Source organism: Berghia stephanieae, chromosome 4, assembly GCF_034508935.2.
Source record: "Berghia stephanieae isolate SIO BIC M18660-M18661 chromosome 4, UCSD_Bste_1.3, whole genome shotgun sequence".
Classification (NCBI taxonomy): Eukaryota; Metazoa; Mollusca; class Gastropoda; order Nudibranchia; family Aeolidiidae; genus Berghia; species Berghia stephanieae.
In genome coordinates, this window is record NC_088363.1 from 88,542,336 (window position 1) to 88,561,081 (window position 18,746).

General features: G+C 36.1%; 1 protein-coding gene across 4 annotated transcripts in view; it reads right to left on the minus strand.

Moving 5' to 3' along the window:
• Window positions 1-4,408: 4,408 nt before the first annotated feature.
• Window positions 4,409-18,746, minus strand: part of LOC144971515 (uncharacterized) — a 35,735-nt gene continuing 21,397 nt past the window's right edge. For 2 of the 4 annotated variants that reach the window (XM_078912498.1, XM_078912496.1), the window contains exons 5-11: window positions 16,186-17,557; window positions 15,324-15,666; window positions 11,376-11,455; window positions 8,346-10,118; window positions 7,210-7,467; window positions 6,000-6,205; window positions 4,409-5,569 (exon numbers count right to left, since the gene is read on the minus strand). In XM_078912498.1, the coding sequence (XP_078768624.1) occupies window positions 5,465-5,569; window positions 6,000-6,205; window positions 7,210-7,467; window positions 8,346-10,118; window positions 11,376-11,455; window positions 15,324-15,666; window positions 16,186-17,557 (4,137 nt within the window). In that variant the 3' untranslated portion in view covers window positions 4,409-5,464. Of the gene's footprint in view, window positions 5,570-5,999; window positions 6,206-7,209; window positions 7,468-8,345; window positions 10,119-11,375; window positions 11,456-15,323; window positions 17,558-18,746 lie in introns of all 4 variants that reach the window. The other 2 variants (XM_078912495.1, XM_078912494.1) reach the window with 1 other exon arrangement.

The window sequence follows — 18,746 nt, forward strand, 5'->3', positions numbered from 1 at the left end:
AATAGACCCAAGAGACAAATTTCCCCTATGGGATGAATAAAGGTAATTAAAAAATAAAAAAAAATTATTCATTCAATGACACCCCCCCCCCCCCCAATATTAAAAACCCTCTCACCCTTCGCACCGGGCATATGCAAATTTGTCTCCGCCTTTTTACCCTTCCGTTCGCACTTCCCTGGAAGTTTCTAAAACTAAAATATTGTATTATTGCATCTTGTTCGGTCTTCCTCATAATCAATGCGTTTACAGAAAGTGCATGTGCAAATTAATTTGTTTATTATTCATTTAAACATATTAGCTTATCTATATCAATGTAAAAAAAAAATGTTCCTGAGGGGAAAAACGTTGCATAAACGAAACTGCCCAATAGTAAAGCGTCCCGAAAATGTCAACGGGTTGTAATAATATACAGCCCGGAACTATAAACGCCCTACTGTGAAAGACAATATTATGCTTCCCGGGCACCGTGCAACATTTAAAAGCAATTTATTACGAATACTGAATACCTTGCTAATACTCCTAAGGTTATATCACTTAACTCGATAAAATTCGGTTTCTACCAAACGACGAGCCAAGACTCTGTAGGGGACATGCATACCAGTTCGTTGGCATGTAATAATCGTAAGATAAAGCATGATTTCAAAGTGATTAAACCCTCTCCTTACCACCCATAGGGAAATCGTCACATTCGTTACGACGTAACCAACACTTTTCTGATTCTGATTTCATTTTGTTATAGTTATTTATAGCCATAAAAAACTCGACATTGTGTTGCAGGGGTCATTTTTCTGAGCAAAATATAGAATATACTCGTTACTATTCTGTTTGAAAAAATCTGCTTTTGTGTTGGGTGAGTGTGAAGTTTCGGGTAAAATTCTGAAAATAGCTGGTAAGGAGAGAGTTAAAGGTATAATTAGTCTTGTGCCTTGTCCCCATTAATGTCATATAAATATGGAGTTGGATCCAACTTTGACCGAACGTATTCAAACGCTAGTCCAGAAAATTCGTCCTCCATTTAAATGACCCTCATCTTGGAAAGAATAAACCTCTTAGGTAAACCTGAGACCTCGATCAGGTTTGAGAAATTTTGCCTAAATGAGGGTGATTTAAATCGATCGATATTTGTTTTGTTTTTGTTTTGTTTTTAATGGTTTTACGGCACTTGCAACCCGTTAAGGTCAATCAGCGCCAATAAACAGGAAGAAAATGGGATAGTAAAAAGTTCTAGAATTACAATTAAAGCACCCAAGAAAAGGCAAGACAAAGGGGAATTGGTTCAAATAAGAAGCAGGTGTAGATTCCAATAGCACACTATCGAAACACTAAGTTTGAGATCACTAAAAGCCTTATCCAGACACAAGCACAGGCCCCAACTAAGAGGGATACACTCAAATGTTTACAACTTATATATAATATTAATATGTAAACAAAACAATAGTGCATAAGAGAGATGATTTATAAGGAAAAAAATATCACCTCCCAAAACTCTTTGACTGTCTCCCTCCCAGCCAGGGCATCTGGCCAAAACCAAGTAATCTCATTCCAAGACAAATAAAGAAAGCAAGTTGGAAAACAGATAGATAGAGCGGGATAAAAGACGCAGTAAGTACCCCCCTTCCCACTGTGGGAGGTCAGGAACGATCTATATTTGAAGGACGTGTTTTTGACCAATTTTTTAAAAATACGAGACTTTTCCAAAACACGACAGTTATCTAGTTCCCAGTACTTTTATCAATACGTCCCTTACAATCCAGTAAATTGATAATAGTGATAACGTCTTTTGTTTCCCAGTTCGGTAGACCAGGCTCCCTTTCGGTTTTAAAGTCTCCAGTGAAATATTTTTTTTAAAAAACCCATCTCGCACAGGCTATGGAAAACCAGGATGGCTGCATAAATGTAGCCCATGATGATATTGTTTGTTGCAAGACGTGGATAAGACGAGAGAAGAAGCAGATTAAGACCGTGACAAAAATCTAAAGAAACTTAAAGACAGATACGTTTAAAAGAATACACAAGTCGTTACAATTTCAATTCGCCATCAGCAAAATGCTATTGGAATGGTTCTTATTATGCAGGAAGGAAAACGTATCGAAAATGCATCACGTAGCCTGACAGAGGCAGTGAAACGATGGGCGCAAATAGAAAAAGAAATACTAGATGTAGTGCAGGGCCTACTTCGAGCGTTCGGGCGCAAAGTTAATATAATGTAAGAAATGACCATACGCCGCTTGCAAACATCCTCAATAAACCCCTCAACCAAGCACCTTTGAGACTACAGAAATTACTAATGAGGGCTGGTAGATACGACTTCGATTTCACTTCGATCCAAGGATCACAACAAGTGATAGTAGATTGTCTAGCAACGGATTGCCAAGTAACGATAGCCAATAACCTGAAACTGCAGAGCATCTAGTTGAACGGTGTGTTGTGACGAAGCTTCCGGGCAAGTTTGTCCGGGCAAGTTTGCACGAGTGCGGTGAAGAATTTGCTGATTGGGTCGATCGTCATGACATAATAGTGTGAGCACAATGCCAATAGCGAAGACGAAAACGAGGCATCATGTCGACAAATCAGCTAAGCCATACCGACCGAAATGATAGAGAAAGTAAAAGATGACACTTCACTGTACAGCACACCACAATCTCTGACGGTTATCCGAAATGGTTGGCCCAATGATAAAGCAGCCCTCCCATCTACCAGTCTACAATTTCCGTGATACATTATCGATAGAGGAAGGCATAATACTCCATCGCATTGGAAAACACTATCATATATTAGTAAATACACAATCTTGTTTTGTTTGTTTTTATTTTTAAAAGTTTTACGGCGCTTGCAGCATATTAAGGTCATATCAGCGCCAGTAAAAAGGAAGAAAATGGGATAGTAAAAAGTTATAGAATTACAATTAAAGCACCCAAGAAAAAGTAAGACATAGGGGAACCGGGAACAAATAGGGATCAGATGTAGATTCCAAGAGCACACCACCAATGCACTTAGTTTGAGATCACCTATAAGTCTCATCCAGACACAAGCACAAAATCCAACAAAGAGGAATACACTCAAATGCTTGCATTATACATTAAAAATAACAAATATAATAACACATAACAGAGAGATGATTTACAAGGAAAAAAAATATCATCTCCCAAAACAATAACTATGCATTTTACTGTTTCCCTCCCAGTCAAGGACTCCGGCCAGGGTCGGGACAAAACCGAGCAATCTCACACCAAGACAAAGACAGAAAGCAAGTTGGAAAACAGATATAAGGGGATAGAAGACACGGTAAGTACCTCCCTGCCCACTGTGGAGGTAGGGAACCCCACCCAGCAGGCCAGGACAAAACCAAGTAATTTCATCCAAAGACAAAGACAGAAAGCATGTTGGAAAGAAGATAAAGGGGAATAGAAGACACAGTAAGTGCCTCCCTGCCCACTATGGGAGGTCAGGAACCCCACCCAGGATCCCAATGCACGTCACAGGAATTCCAATCATTTACCGAGAAATGCATATATATGTATGTATAATATATGTAACTGTGTTCGTATGTATGTATGTGTGTTCTTTCAATGTTTATCCTTCATTTTAAACCAGCATTCTAAACATATAACATACAAAATATAAAATCATATCACAACATTTAATTAATGACACACTTTTAGAATATGGCTTGGGTTATGCGTAGAAAATAAGTGACAGGACTTTTTAAAATAATACTTTTATGTTTTCTTATCTGGCAAGTGTAAATATATAAATATATATTTTTTTAAAAAACAAACAGATATAGGATAAAAATATTTATATAATTCATGCTTTGATGTCAACACTTGCTTGAATCAGGCCTGTAAATGGCTGATGAAAAAATTGTCTGAACTTTTCGAGGATGTGAAAATAGACCAACCAAACCAAAAAAGTGGATTAACAACACAACCCAGATATGACACATCAATTGATTAGTCAAACCATGTCATATTTTTCGCAACTGTGATCTAAAAATACTTCAGGCATATTGAATAGGAAGAATAATTGAATTCATAAATAACTGAAAAACTACGGTCGTGCGAGAATAGAGGAAAAGAGAATCGGTCGTAGGCCAAAGGAGCGAAAACTTCCGATATAAGCATTCATTCACCTTTTCATTTGAAGAAAAATATTTATTTCGCATTCATATTTTTCTGGTTCACTTTCAACCGGATAGAGATAATGAACTGAACTGAAAAAAGACGTGTGTGTGTGTGTCGGTAGAAAAATAGAAAGAAACGGCCTGGTCCCCAACACGCTATGTGTGTTAGTTGATTACTGACTATGTTGTGTGTGATCGTGTGATCCACGACTCGAGAACCCATAAAACTTTTATTTTATTTTTAGTTGGTTCTGTCTTTTGACGTTACGTTTTGTTTTTAAAATCTTTTTTTTTTTTTAAATTAAATTTTTTTTTTTAAATGTCAGAATTTATAGAGCAAAATCGTACTGTTGGAATTCCGACAATTGTCGGAAGATTTACAGGCCTGTTGAATGATCAAAAATACTGGCACAGGAAATATCTATCTTGTTCAGTTTGAAGCCATTGAGTGATAAAAATAAAAATTATAACCATTATGGCATAGAAAAGTATTCATCAAAAACAACAATATCAAAACAAATTAAGAAACCCCCCCCCCAAAAAAAAAAAAAACCCCAAAAAACAAAGAAAACTAAACCAATTTTTTTTAAAAAAAGGGTTTTACGACGCTTGCAAACACATTTAGGCCATATCAGCGCCAGTCAAAAGGAAGAAAATGGGATAGTAAAAAGTTCTAGAATTACAAATAAAGTATCTAAGAAAAAGGAAGACAAAGGGGAATTAGTTCAAATAGGGAACAGATGTAGATTCCAAAAGAACACTATCAGTATTTAGTTTGAGATCACCTAAATGTCTCATCCTGATATAAGCACAGGTCCCCACTAAGAGGAACACACACTCAAATGTTTACAAATCATAATTGTATTATCTTTTCTTTCTTGATCAACAGCGGCTCTCGTCAGTGCTTAAAACCCCCTTCCTACATATGGGGTATTATGTCAGATAAATCAGATGTTCTAGGTGGTGGAGGATAGCAATCCAAAAGAAAAGTGTGAACAAGTTACAAAACTTTAATTCATGATTGAGACAAATCAGGATGATAAAATCATTCAATAGTGAAAAATCTATAGACCAAAATATAACAGATTAGAATTTAATATATACATATATATAATAGAATACAAAGATGTTTAAGTCAAAATACCACATTTCTTGGGTAATACTTTGGAAGTCACAAAGAAAGAGAAAAAAGAGATAACTGCTGGCAGCTTGTACGAAAGACTGAGTCTGTGATATATTGAGCATCAGAATCTCGAAGAAGGAGTTAATACTACTTGTTCACGATCTGCCTACTCAGTATACAAGGAGCTTTGCTTAGATGAATGGCTGCCCCAGAAGACTTCAGCAAAAGCCACATTGGAATTGGTCCCCGTTATCAGCAATCTCTTTCAGAGTGGTGTTGACGCAGACAATGTGGAACCAACCTTCGCATCCGTCACACATTACCTGCCAAAGTGTGTAAGAGTTTGATATAAAATTGATATTTTTCAAAAATATCTAAACATTGAAAAATAATTTATGAAAAATGTGTGTGTTTGTGTGTTTGGGGGGGGGGGGGTGAAGATAGATAGATAGATAGAAAGAGAGAGAGAGAGAGAGAGAGAGAGAGAGAGAGAGAGAGAGAGAGAGAGAGAGAGAGAAAGAGAGAGAGAGAGAGAGAGAGAGAGAGAGAGAGAGAGAGAGAGAGAGAGAGAGAGAGAATGCGAGGGAGAGAATGACCTTTTGCAATTTTCCGAGGATTTAGGGTTAAAAACATTCATTTTTATGAATTAATTAAGGACTATTCAACCCTTAAAGTTTACAACAAGTCTTAAAACAGAATCCATTAGCTACAGGCTGGATAGTCTCCTTTTCATCAACCAACTAACAAACTTACCCAATCCACTTTGGGTCCCACAGGATTTGAACACTTTTTGGCCCCGCATGGCTCATTACAATACTCCACCCCGTCCTCCAAATCCCAATCACTCTCAATGTGCTCCTCCTCAATCATGCTATCAAAGACAGCATCATCCTCATCACAGTCTAAAGACAACGTGGATGTCTTTTTCTTGGCTTTTCTTACTCTCGTCATCTTTTTACCTGAGATATTATGAGAAAATAAAAAAGGATCAAATCATATTAAACAATTCAGTCCAAAATTGTTTATTTCTAAAAGCTATGTTCCTGTCATAAATGTATTCTCACCTCAACTGCATACATCAGAATGTATTAACCCATTCCTTACCACCCACAGGAAAATCGTCATATTCCTTACGATGTAACTTACAATTTTCTCATTCTGATTTCTCTTGTACATCACAAAATTTAAAGAAATGCTTTGATTATAGCTATAAATACTAAACAATGTTGTAGAGCTCACTTGATACTTTTTTGTTTGAGTAAAAAAAGTCTATTTTTGTGTTGGGTGGGTGTGGATTTTTTTGGGGAATACTAAAAATAGCTGGTAAGGAGAGAGTTAAGCAAAAAAAAAAGAAAAAAAAAAAAAGAAGAGAAGCCAGAGTGAATCAAGTGTCTAAAAGGCACTAGACAATGATTGCTTGTGTTGAGTGACATCTGTTGACCCTGCCTCAAATCCGTCGTCTTTTCGAGTTCAACAGGTGATGGGAATGAGGATCCTGATCAGAGATGGATGGTGTTGAAACTGAGATTTTGTATTACGGAAGTAATGTTATATATTTGATACTAAGCTGTTCCCAAATTGGTGTTAAAGTCTAAAATCAAGAATTTCCATTTCCTGGAATACAAATTTGTAGTAATAAATCTGTCCCCACTTGAATTGAACAGTTTGCACAAGTTTCTAAATTACAGACATGACTGTGCTCATAAAAAATATCTGATTAGTGTAAGGCCTTTGTCTTAGACTTCCTCATACAAATTTAACGGTCTGTATGTTTTAATCTTGGCAATCAAAACCGTAATCCAAATGCTAATTAATGAATGAAAACAAATTTACATAAATATATCAACAAGACCATAAAAATATTCTTATTGTCATGATTTGTAATCCAGATTGTTAGAGAATTCATCCAGCCCATATAACATTCCGACAAACAATTCTATGATCCCAAAAAATTAGCCCAAACCTGCTTTCAGAGGAGAGGGGGATCTTCCTCTTCTGGTCTCCATTGGAGGAGTGGAAGGAGGTTGTTGAGGCATCTTACTTGACTGCCTAGTCAATTTACTACCATCCACATCTTTTGTTTTCTTTACAGGGGTGGAAGCCTGCCTTTGAACGACTCGTTTCTTGGATATGGCATCTTCTTTTTTCAACCCATTTTTTGAAGGCTGAGACAACTGTGGTTTATCCAAGGGTTTTGGTACCTTTTTCTCTTTTGCGCGATCTGAAAATGGGTAAAACAAAGTCATCATAAAATTAAGCAACTCAAAATAATTTTTAAAAAAAAAATGTATTCAGCATGATTCTTCAATTAAGCCTTGCGCCATAAAAACCTCTTTGGTTTGACAAGAATTGAACAACTAGTCTGATATTTTAGATTGTCATTCTCGTAACTGTGAAATGCATAGAGCATGACCAAGTCATGGTTATGAGTTACACAAGTGCTATAAAAAAAAATTAAAATTGAGCTTTATATAGGGCAATATCCACTAAATGTGCTCAAAGTGCTTTACAGGGGTCCCTGGTCAACAGCAACATTTAACATGTAGGACGGGACATGGCGCCTGTTAGGCGATATTACAATTTTTCGGACAAAGACATCGCTGTTAACGACCGGTACTCATTTTACACCTGAGTACGGTGAGAGAATGTGAGTAAAAAGCCTTTTCCAAGCACTCAACTATGCGCCGAGCGCGAGGGTCGAACCCAGGACCTTCCGATCCGAAAGCGAGTGTCATACCACTAGACCACATAGCCTATACATTATTTATAATTATTATTGTAATTAAAAGGTTCAATGGATTTGAGAAAATTTAACCTGAAATATGATTTGAACCTTGCTATAACTATATTATCTCACTTTTCTTTATTGGGTCCCAGATACACAGGGAATTTTAGATAAAGTGGACACTGCAATACACACTTCTCAAAATTAAAAAGTAGCAAACAATATCTTCTGACTGTTTGTGTCATTACAAAACCATAACTAATTAAGAAGAAAAAAATATCCAATTTAATAAATGAGGTTGGGGATTTCAAAAATAATAAAGATTGATTTAACACATTGGTTCAATTTGCTCAAAATTTGATTTAAAGCAGTACCTGATCTTGATGCTTCCAGAGCCATTGAAAACAATTCCTGATGTTTCTTTTCTGTAGATTTGGGTCCAGCAGTTGTCGCAATCTTCTTGGATGGTGAGTGAGTGTTTGATGAAGGTTTGTTGACATTATTATTATCGTTTAAATTTGGCTGTTTGGTGGAATCTCCAATGTTGTGCAGCTTAAGAGTACATATCCTTGGTAACAGATTTGTGTTTTCAGATGTAAGAGACGATTTTGAATCATTTGTATGAGGCATGATATGAGTTTTATCTTTAGAAGGGCTTACAGATTTAGACACATTTTTTTGAGTTTTAGCTTTAGAAGGGCTTACAGATTTAGAAACACTTTTTTGAGTTTCATCTTTAGAAGGGCTTACAGATTTAGAAACATTTTTTTGAGTTTTAGCTTTAGAAGGGCTTACAGATTTAGACACATTTTTTTGAGTTTCATCTTCAGAAGGGCTTACAGATTTAGAAACACTTTTTTGAGTTTCATCTTTAGAAGGGCTTACAGATTTAGAAATCCCTTTTTTAGCTTTTGATGTACTGTCAATACCAATAATTTTTGATTTATTTGGTGGAAAATTTGCAGAAAATAGCACCGAAGAAGGTGAAGTTGGTGAAGATGATGATGACGAGGATGAAGAATCAGATGATGATTCAGATAAGTTACCAAGACGAAGTCGTTTCATTTGTAAATATGGGATGGACGTTTTGCTATTTTTTGAAGCTGATGCATGTGAGTCATCCCCAACAGGTCTTGATCTTTTCAGCTTTCTATTTTTCTTGACTGAAGACTGCTTTGATACACCTGATGATGATAATGATGATGTCGTTGATGATGATGATACTGATGATTTTGATGATGAAGCTCCCTTAATATTTTGTAATTGTTTCTTGCTATTTTTCGGTGCAGGTTGTTGTTGTGATGAGACGTCCATTGACTGTTTTGATGAATGTTCGGAAGTAGGCATTGTAGATTGACTTGCTGGCTGATTCAAGGACACTTTTACCTCTTTTGCTTTCCAGGGGGAAGGCAGTGTTTTATTGGTTAATAAAATAGAAGAGTCAATATCCACAGTTGCTGGACCTGGCTTTGATGATTTTGATTTTGCCAGGGACTTGGTGTCATTAGATTCAGCAATTCTTCTTTTTGTCGAACTGTGTTTTCTACAATTTTGATTTTCAGATTTAGATGTGAAAGTGGAATCATTTCCTTTGCTTTCAACAGATTCTTTTGTATTTTCATTCACATGGCGAGAATTTTGATTAGAGTGAACTTGTGAGGTATCAAGATGAGGATGTTGGGAATGTTTTGATCTGCATTTGCCATCACATGTAGATTTTGATGATTTGACAACATTTATAGATTTTGATGATTTTGTATCTTGTGCTGAATTTGATGATTTTTCAACTTGTTCAGATTTGGATGATTTTTCATCACGTGTGGATTTTGATAATTTCACATCGTGAGTAGATTTTAATGAATCTACTTTTACACTGGGAGAATCAACTGTCTTCAAACTGGAACTATCAGTGTTTGAGGTTGAATGAGGGGAAAGAGATGAGGATGCTGCTGCTGTTGGTGAAAATATTGTTGCTTTTGAAGAGGTCGGCTCTTTTTTTGTAGCATTAACAGGCGACTTGTGTTTCCTTCTAACAGGACAGACTTTATGAGGCTTTTTGTCACATTCACTTGATTTGCTGGAAGCATTTCGTTCAGGCAAATGACTGACAGCATCAGCATATTGTTTCTCAAGATCTTTTGAGCTATCTGTGAAAAAGAAAAACCCAACAAAACAAACCAATACCAAATGAACAAAAACGATTGATGTCTTTTGATTAAAAAAAATATATATAAAAAAGAGCGAAAAAGATATCTAATGGGTATATGTATTGTAAGAAGTGAAAAACTTGGATTCCTTTGGTCTGGTAACGAAATGAATTTAGTATTGTGAGGCACAGACAAGGAGAGATATCTTATAGAAATCTTTTTTTCTTGGAAAATAATCTATCACAGCAAGAAGAGTCTAAGTCTATGATATTTTTTGTGCCAGGAAATGTGCATTTGTTTGTTGATACACCAAAATGCTCACCAGTAATGCCTGCCAAACAATCATAACCAACATGCAAAACTATGTGTAACCTTTAACTTTTAGAGACTTTATTCCCAAAGATAAAAGTAAATATTTTCACTTTTCAGGTCAAAATACTAATCAGTACTCACTGACAAATCAATGTCATGAAGATGCATCAACACCAGAAAGAAAAATTCGTACAACTATAAATTTTTGGCTTCTCCTATATTTATTCTATATGAATCATTTTTATTCAATGACATGTGTTAAATAGAAACATTTGGTCCCAGAGAACATAAATCATGGCATCCCATTTGAGTTAAAAAAAAGTAAAATATGAGACTATTATTGTTATTATTTGAGGTCTACACATTTATGAACTTTGAAGTAAGCAGGACTGAACATTACAAAAATCCATGAGAAGCGTTGACCACTTATTACTTAATGGGAGCGATCTATATTCATGTTTTCGCTCAACCAGGTCATCAATCACATGATTTGTTGCTGTCCAACGATTGGATATTTCTTAACAAATGTAAACACGCTGCTTTGTTTACAAATATTATAAAAATATCCACGTGTCAAGCTTAATGAAATGACCAATCGTGATGTTAGATATTTAAAAAGCTGTACTGTGAACACTTTTCACTAAGTGGGTCACTTTGAGCACATTTTGCAATGTGACCAATGACCTCGAGCACATGGAAAGTTAATATAGATCATGCCCATTGTCTCTCTGTTTGAAAAAAAAAATTGATAAAAAAGAGTGTGACATAAACTATAATCTATTTCTATGTGCTTTCAGTACCAAAAAAGTTTGTTGGTATGAAGCAATGAAAACAATGAAGGAGAAAAAAAAAAAAAATGGGACATCACTCAAAGTTCATAGAAAACAAAATTCAACGGACGCAAACAAGACAGTATTTATATATTTTATGAGTCTAGGGTCTTACCTTTACTTTTGTCAGTACACGATGACACAGACTTACTAATGGCGTCATGCTCTTGTGAACTGTTATCAGAAGCAGTTTTACTGAAATAAAATTAAATGCAAAGAGTGGGGATTAAAATGAAAATGTAAAAATCAGGTTTTCTGATCTTTTTTTTTTAAGGATACAGATAAATGTTTACCTGGGATTATTCATTTAAAAGTATGACTAAAAAATATTGAAAGATTGAGCTTTATATAGCGCAATATTCACTAAATGTGCTCAAAGCGCTTTACAAGGGGTCCCTGGTCAACAGCAACATTCAACATTAACATGTAGGACGGGACATGACGCCTGTTAGGCGATATTACAATTTTTCGAACAAAGACAACGTTGTTAACGGGCAGGTACTCATTTTACACCTGAGTACGGTGAGAGAATGTGAGTAAAGAGCCTTTTCCAAGGATTCAACTATGCGCCGAGCACGAGGCTCGAACCCAGGACCTTCCAATCCGAAAGCGAGTGTCATACCACTAGACCACATAGTAGCACTAACACCAAAAATAACTTGTGAAATCATGTAGTACATACAGAACACGACAAGGCTGATGTCTGATGGCTTAAAAATAATTTACTTCATGGAAAGAATTGAAAGGCTTAATATTCAATCTTGTCTGATGAACAAATACGATATATAAAATCATTGTTATTGTTTTTGTTTTTAAGGGTTTTATGGCGCTTGAAACACATTGAGGTCATATCAGCGCCAGTAAAAAGGAAGAAAATGGGATAGTAAAAAGTTCTACAATTACAATTAAAGCAACCAAGAAAAGGTAAGACATAGGGGAATTGGTTCAAATAGTGAACATATGTAGATTCCAAGAGCACACCGTCAAAGCACTTAGTCTGAGATCACCTAAAAGTCTCATCCAGACACAAGCACAGGTCCCAACTAAGAGGTATACACTCAAATGTTTACAAATCATATAACATAATATGTAAACTAACCATAATACAATGCATAACAGAGAGATGATTTACAAGGCAAAAAAAATATCATCTCCCAAAACTATAACTATACATTCGACTGTTTCCCTCCCAGCCAAGGACTCCAGCCAGGGTCCGGACAAAACTAAGTAATCTTATACCAAGACAATGACTGGAATAATTGGAAAGCGGGTATGGGGGGAATAGAAGACACAGCATGTACCCCCCTGCCCACTATGGGAGGTCAGGATCCCCACCCAGAAATCATTGTTACATATTCTATTTATTGTATCAGAGTACAGTGGTTTATAATCAGACGACAAGTGTGCTGAAACCATACTATAGGTAGATTTTGATCTTTTGTGCTAAATCAAATCAATGTCCCCAAGATCCAATCTGGCAAAATGTGTTTCCCCTCACTTTCCACTAAAGCAAGTACAAGGTTGCATGTCTGAAATTTGCATTGACATTGGCCCATGCAAAAGTCATCAGAAATATATTTTTTACTTTATTTTAGGTTAAACCAATGTTTTCCCTGTCACATTATGGGAGGACATTATGATGCCATAAGTTTGGAACGAGGAGTGAAGGAGCATGCAATTCATTGCTATATCTGGATAGACTCATTTATGTGAGATTCTACTTCTCTTCACATGTCCGGAATATGTTCTCACCAATAATCTAATTAAATGTAAATCTAATGGTTTGATTGCATAACTTTATGGCTGTTGATTTCCTCTCAACTCCCCCCTTCCAATAGAATGGGTATGCTTCATGCAACAGAATGATGGAATAGGTGGTGGGTAATGGGTCTGGTTCACGCCCACAAAGCATTTTGATAGGTCCCGAAACCGTGTTTACTGATTTAATCATTAATTCAACATTTATAAAACTTGGTTAGAAAAATGAGTGTACTTATAGGGAATGAGATTAGCGGAAGAGTAGCGTCCCTTGATTGGACGTCACCTTACAGAGAGAACGTCAAAATGGTTTTGCGCATGCGTCTCTCTAGTCCTCGCTTTCGGTGAAGTGTCTCATGCCGCACAACCAACATGACGTTCTCTCTCTAATAACTTTTCCGCTTGTGACTTCCAATCAAGGGACGCAATTCTTCCACTAATCTCATTCCCTATAAGCAGAGTTCAGTTTGATGAGTGAGCTCATAAAGGATTACATTTATATTGTAAGAATTTGGTTTCCCATTAATCCCTGGAGGATTGTGCTTACAACCAGAGCATTAATAAACGGACACCACTAGTAATTACAAATACATTTATAGTCTAATTTTAAAATTGTTTACTTAATAGAAAGAATTGAAAGGAACAATATTTAACCTTTTTAATTAATTAATTGAGCTTTTATTCTAGCGCAAGATCCACTAAACATGCTCAAAGCGCTTTTCAAGGGGTCCCCGGCTAACAGCAACATTTAACATGTAGGACAGGACATGACGCCTGTTAGGCGAAATTATAGTTTTTTTTGGACAGAGACAACGCTGTTAACGGTCAGGTACTCATTTTACACCTCAGATGGTAAGAGAATGTAAGTAAAGAGCCTTCTCCAAGGACTCAACTATGCGCCGAGTGCGAGGCTCGAACCCAGGACCTTCCGATCCGAAAGCGAGTGTCATACCACTAGACCACACACAACCTTGACATTAAACTTTTTTTTTTTCTTTTTAAATCCTTGAAAAAATATTTTTTTAAATCGATCAGTCAGTTGTGGCTGTGGATTGAACCATGTTTTTACGGCGCTTGCAACACATTTAGGTTATATCAGCGCCAGTAAAAAGGATGAAAATTGGATAGTAAAAAGTTCTAGATGTACAATTAAAAGGCCTGGAGTAGAAAGTAAGATAAAGGTGATTGGTTCAAAAAGGGAACAGAGTAGACTCCAAGAGCACACTGTCAATGTACTTAGTTTGAGATCACTTAAAAGTCTCATCCAGTCACAAGCAAAGGTTTCCACTAAGAGGAATACACTGAAATGTTTTACAAATCATATATAATATAAAGAAACATAATGCAGTACATAACAGAGAGATGATTTACAAGGAAAAAAATATAATTTCCCAAAACTCTAACTAAACATTTGACTGTTTCCCTCCCAGCCAGGGTTTCCGGCCAGGGCCTGGACAAAACCAATTAATCTCATTCCAAGACAACGATAGAAAACATGTTGGAAAACAGATATAGGTGGGTAGAAGACAGTTATTACCTCCCTGCCCACTATGGGAGAGGATTGAATCATACATGTTTGCTTTTAGGTTGATAGTAATAATCAACTAACCATCATTATGTACCGTGTTGAACAGTTGAGAGTGATGGGAAAGAATTTGTATTGTTTACTTTACTTCATATCATAATGAGTAAATAAAAGTGTGTCTAAAGCCAGTTGGTAATGGAAGGCACCTCAACTGTGTGGAAAAGGAATGTATCTGGGTATCCCACATGTTTGCACAAAAGTGGGAACGAGGACCTTTTCTCATTTTGGTCCCCAGAGCATCCGGGAGTCCAAATCATTGTCTGTGTTTAAGAAATCCTTGAAAACATTTCTTTTTTTATTTTAATGTACTTTCTATATTGTTTTGTGTAAAGCGCTAAGAGCCTCATGGTTGAGGATACTGTGTGCTCTATATGAGTCTATTATTATTATTTGGTCCATATCACCTGCCACCTGCACAATCACATATGTGACCCCCTGGCTCTTACATAATAATAAATAACTACAAAAGTAACGATTGGATTATTGCATTATAAAATGATACCTTCCCTGAATTAGTAGTATGTATTATTGTGATGCTTAAGAAACCGAATAGTTTCTTATGCATTACAATACATACTATTCAGAGATGATATCTGAGAAAAACATATTCTCACAAACACAAACACACAGATAATGGACAGTTCGGGGCCATAAAAGAAATTGGACATAATGCTGATTTGACAAAAAAAAAGAAGTAAACAAATAAAATCATCCACTTACCGTTTTTTAATGTTGCGGGAATTATGAGTATCGCAAGACTTATTGCCACCTTGTTTTGGACTTCTGGATGGAGAGTAAATCCTTTTGACAATATCAGATTTTTTAGATGGTGGAGAATTCTCTCTCGATACGACTTCCTCATCATCTGAATTCAGGTCTGATGATAGAAATCCTGTGCTGGGCATCCTTGTTTTGATCTTTGAAGGACTAACATCCATACCTGTATCCTTGACTAATTGTGGCAAGTCTGATGAAGGGATTAGTTTTGGGGATGGTGTAGATGGCATCGAAATAACGCTGTCAGTGTATTCTATGGTACCGGAATTTTCAGGATCATTACAGCCTGTTGAATGTATTGAACTTTTCAATGAATGAGTAGTTTTGGATTCTGAGATATTGGCAGAGGAAGAAAAAGAAGAAATTGAAGCACAAGTTGTAATTGTCAGGCTATTATCAGTTTTTTCAGAGTGTAAAGTACTATCTATGACTTTCATTTTCGCTTTTGATTTACCTAGTGGCATACCACGGTCACTGTGATCTGTAGTGGTTGAGGGGAGTTTTTCAGGTAAAGATGAAATGCAGGTGGGTAAAGGCTGATGTGATTTGATCTTTTTGTGTTTATAGTGACTATTAGTATCCATATGACCACTACGTGATGATTTACAGGACTTACTACTAGAAGAGGAATGGGACAAAGGAATGGGATTGTGTATATGTGATGACAACAGTTTCTGTTTGACTTGAATATTGTGATCTACATGATGACGATGATGAAGGTGATGAGAATGATGGTGGTGTTTTTTTGAACTTTTCGACTTTGAAGACGATTGTACGTTAAACTTTGTTGAAAAGTTTTCCTTACTTTTTAAATGTTTCCAAAGCTTTCCTTCAAGGTTGTCTGGTATTTTTTCCATGACAACAACTGGTGATGAAGATAGAAAATTCTTTGAGGATGTTGTACTACACTGAAACCTTTCCTTGGAAACAGACAGCGCCACTCTATCATCACATTTCATATTTCTAGAACTCATAACTTTAGCATCATTGCTTATTTTCCCACTGTCATCCTTTACATCATCCAATGATTCACCGACAGTGTTCAATGGAGGATAGTTTTCTGAACTTTTAGGTTTGTCTTTACAATCATTTTTTGATTTTGAATGATTCAGATTTTGATCATAGTTAATTTGATTGCCAATATTCCCATCAGTCTCTTGTTTCACCGCCTTTGGGGGCATGACATTAAGCGACTTTGTTCCTTTTGATGTATCATCTTTAGTACTTCTGATTTCCTCATAAATGAATTCTTTCTTCAATTCATTTCTAAATTTTGGACTGTTCTGATCACCATGATGTATCTTAATTTCTCTACGACTTAAATCATCCCATTGAGGTAAAGCAGTTGATGTTTTGACCTCAACATAACTCCTAACCTCGCTCCCTTTATCTAAATGCTCTATATTTGAGTCCAAATTCAGTCCATCATCATTTGTCATAGACAATATATACCTCTTCTTCTTTGACATGTGTGAAATAGAATTTAGGCTAGGTTTGTTAGAGAAAACTGCAACTTTGGAATGTGGGACACTATTGGTTTTATGAAGATCATCATCATTTTCAGAGGAAGAGGACAAACTGCTCCCATGGTTATCATTGCATTGTTCGAGTTTGATATTTTCTGTTATTAGGTGAGAACACGGACTCATCTCATCGAGGTGTTGTGCTGGTAGTGAATGTGATCTCTTTAATTCTCTCCTGACACGATGATGACAACAATCATCATGGTGATCTTTAACACATTTAGGAATCACATCAGGCAATGAGTCTTTTGGCACGGTAGATTTCTGAATTTTACTGTCAGGCAGAGAGGGGGGATTCTGATTGGATCTTCCATTCTTCCAGTCTTCTTCGCTATTATCTTTGACTGACTGTTTGGAAAATTTGGCTGGGGGATTCAACTGCGATTTTTGCGTTTTCCATTCCACGGTTAAGTCATCTGAATCAAAAGAATGTACACCGGCTTTTAGCACTTTATTTTCCTTCTCAGATGCAGCGTCGTTACCAGTCCCGGGTGAAGGCGGGTTATATTCCTCATAACTATCCGGAACAACAGAGATGTCTGTATGATGTGAATATACAGGCGTGTCAGAAGGAAATGGAGAAAAAAGGGGATTGGATTCCTTTACTTCTGTTTGGCAGGTCTGTGGCTCTTGAGCTGAATTGATTCTTTCAAACTAGTAAAAAATACAGGAAAAAAAAAAGACGTTAAGAGATGAGAGATGGCAAAAAGCGAATACATCCTACATTGTTTTGTTAATTGCATAAATAATGAATTTGGTGAATAATAGTAGTTGTAGTAGTAGTAAAAGTAGTAGTAGTTGTAGTAGTAGTAGTAATAGAGTAGTGGTGGTAGTAGTAGTAGTAGTAGTAATAGTAGTAGTAGTAGTAGTAATAGTAGTAGTAGTAGTAGTAGTAGTAGTAGTAGTAGTAGTAGTAGTAGTAGTAGTAGTAGTAGTCGTAGTAGTAGTAGTAGTATAGTAGTAGTAGTAAGTAGTAGTAATAGTAGTAGTAGTAATAGTAGTAGTAGTAGTAGTAGTAGTAGTAGTAGTAGTAGTAGTAATAGTAGTAGTAGTAGTAGTAGTAGTAGTAGTAGTAATAGTAGTAGTAGTAGTAGTAGTAGTAGTAGTAGTAGTAGTAGTAGTAGTAGTAGTAGTAGTAGTAGTAGGAGTGAGTATTTAAAATTCTGTGAACAGCTAGTGTCTTGTAAAAAAGAAATAAAATATTATCCTAACAACAAGCCTTGGGTAACAAAAGATCTAAAACTTTTATTGAACCAAAAGAAAACTCTCTATACTAGTGGAAACAAAAAAGATCTGAAAACAAAACAAAAAGAGATAAAGAGGGTAATATCTAGTTGTAGAGATAAGTACAAAAATAAAATTGAAAAATGCTTTTCTTCTGGGGATATACGGGACATGTGGCGGGGGCTTAAAACTGCTGTGAACTATAATCCAAAGCCCACGATTATATCAGAAGATATCGAAATTGAAACTTTAAATAAATTTTATTCACGTTTCGACACAGCAAACAAATTTGATATTGAAAATGAAAAACATAAATTAGACAGGGCTTTGGAAGATGAAATGACTATTGAGGTCAGTGAAGAGGAAACGAGATTCGTATTTTCGAAACTAAACGAGAGGAAGGCTGCTGGGCCGGACGGATTGAAAGGAAAACTATTAAAAGAATGTGCCCACCAGCTTTCCCCCATTTATACACATATTTTTAACTGGTCCCTCCAATGCGTTTCGATCCCTGAAATTTGGAAAACTTCAAAAATTATTCCTGTTCCAAAAAAAGAAAAACTTGAAACTATGAACGATCTCAGACCTGTTGCACTGACTTCAATAGTCATGAAATCTT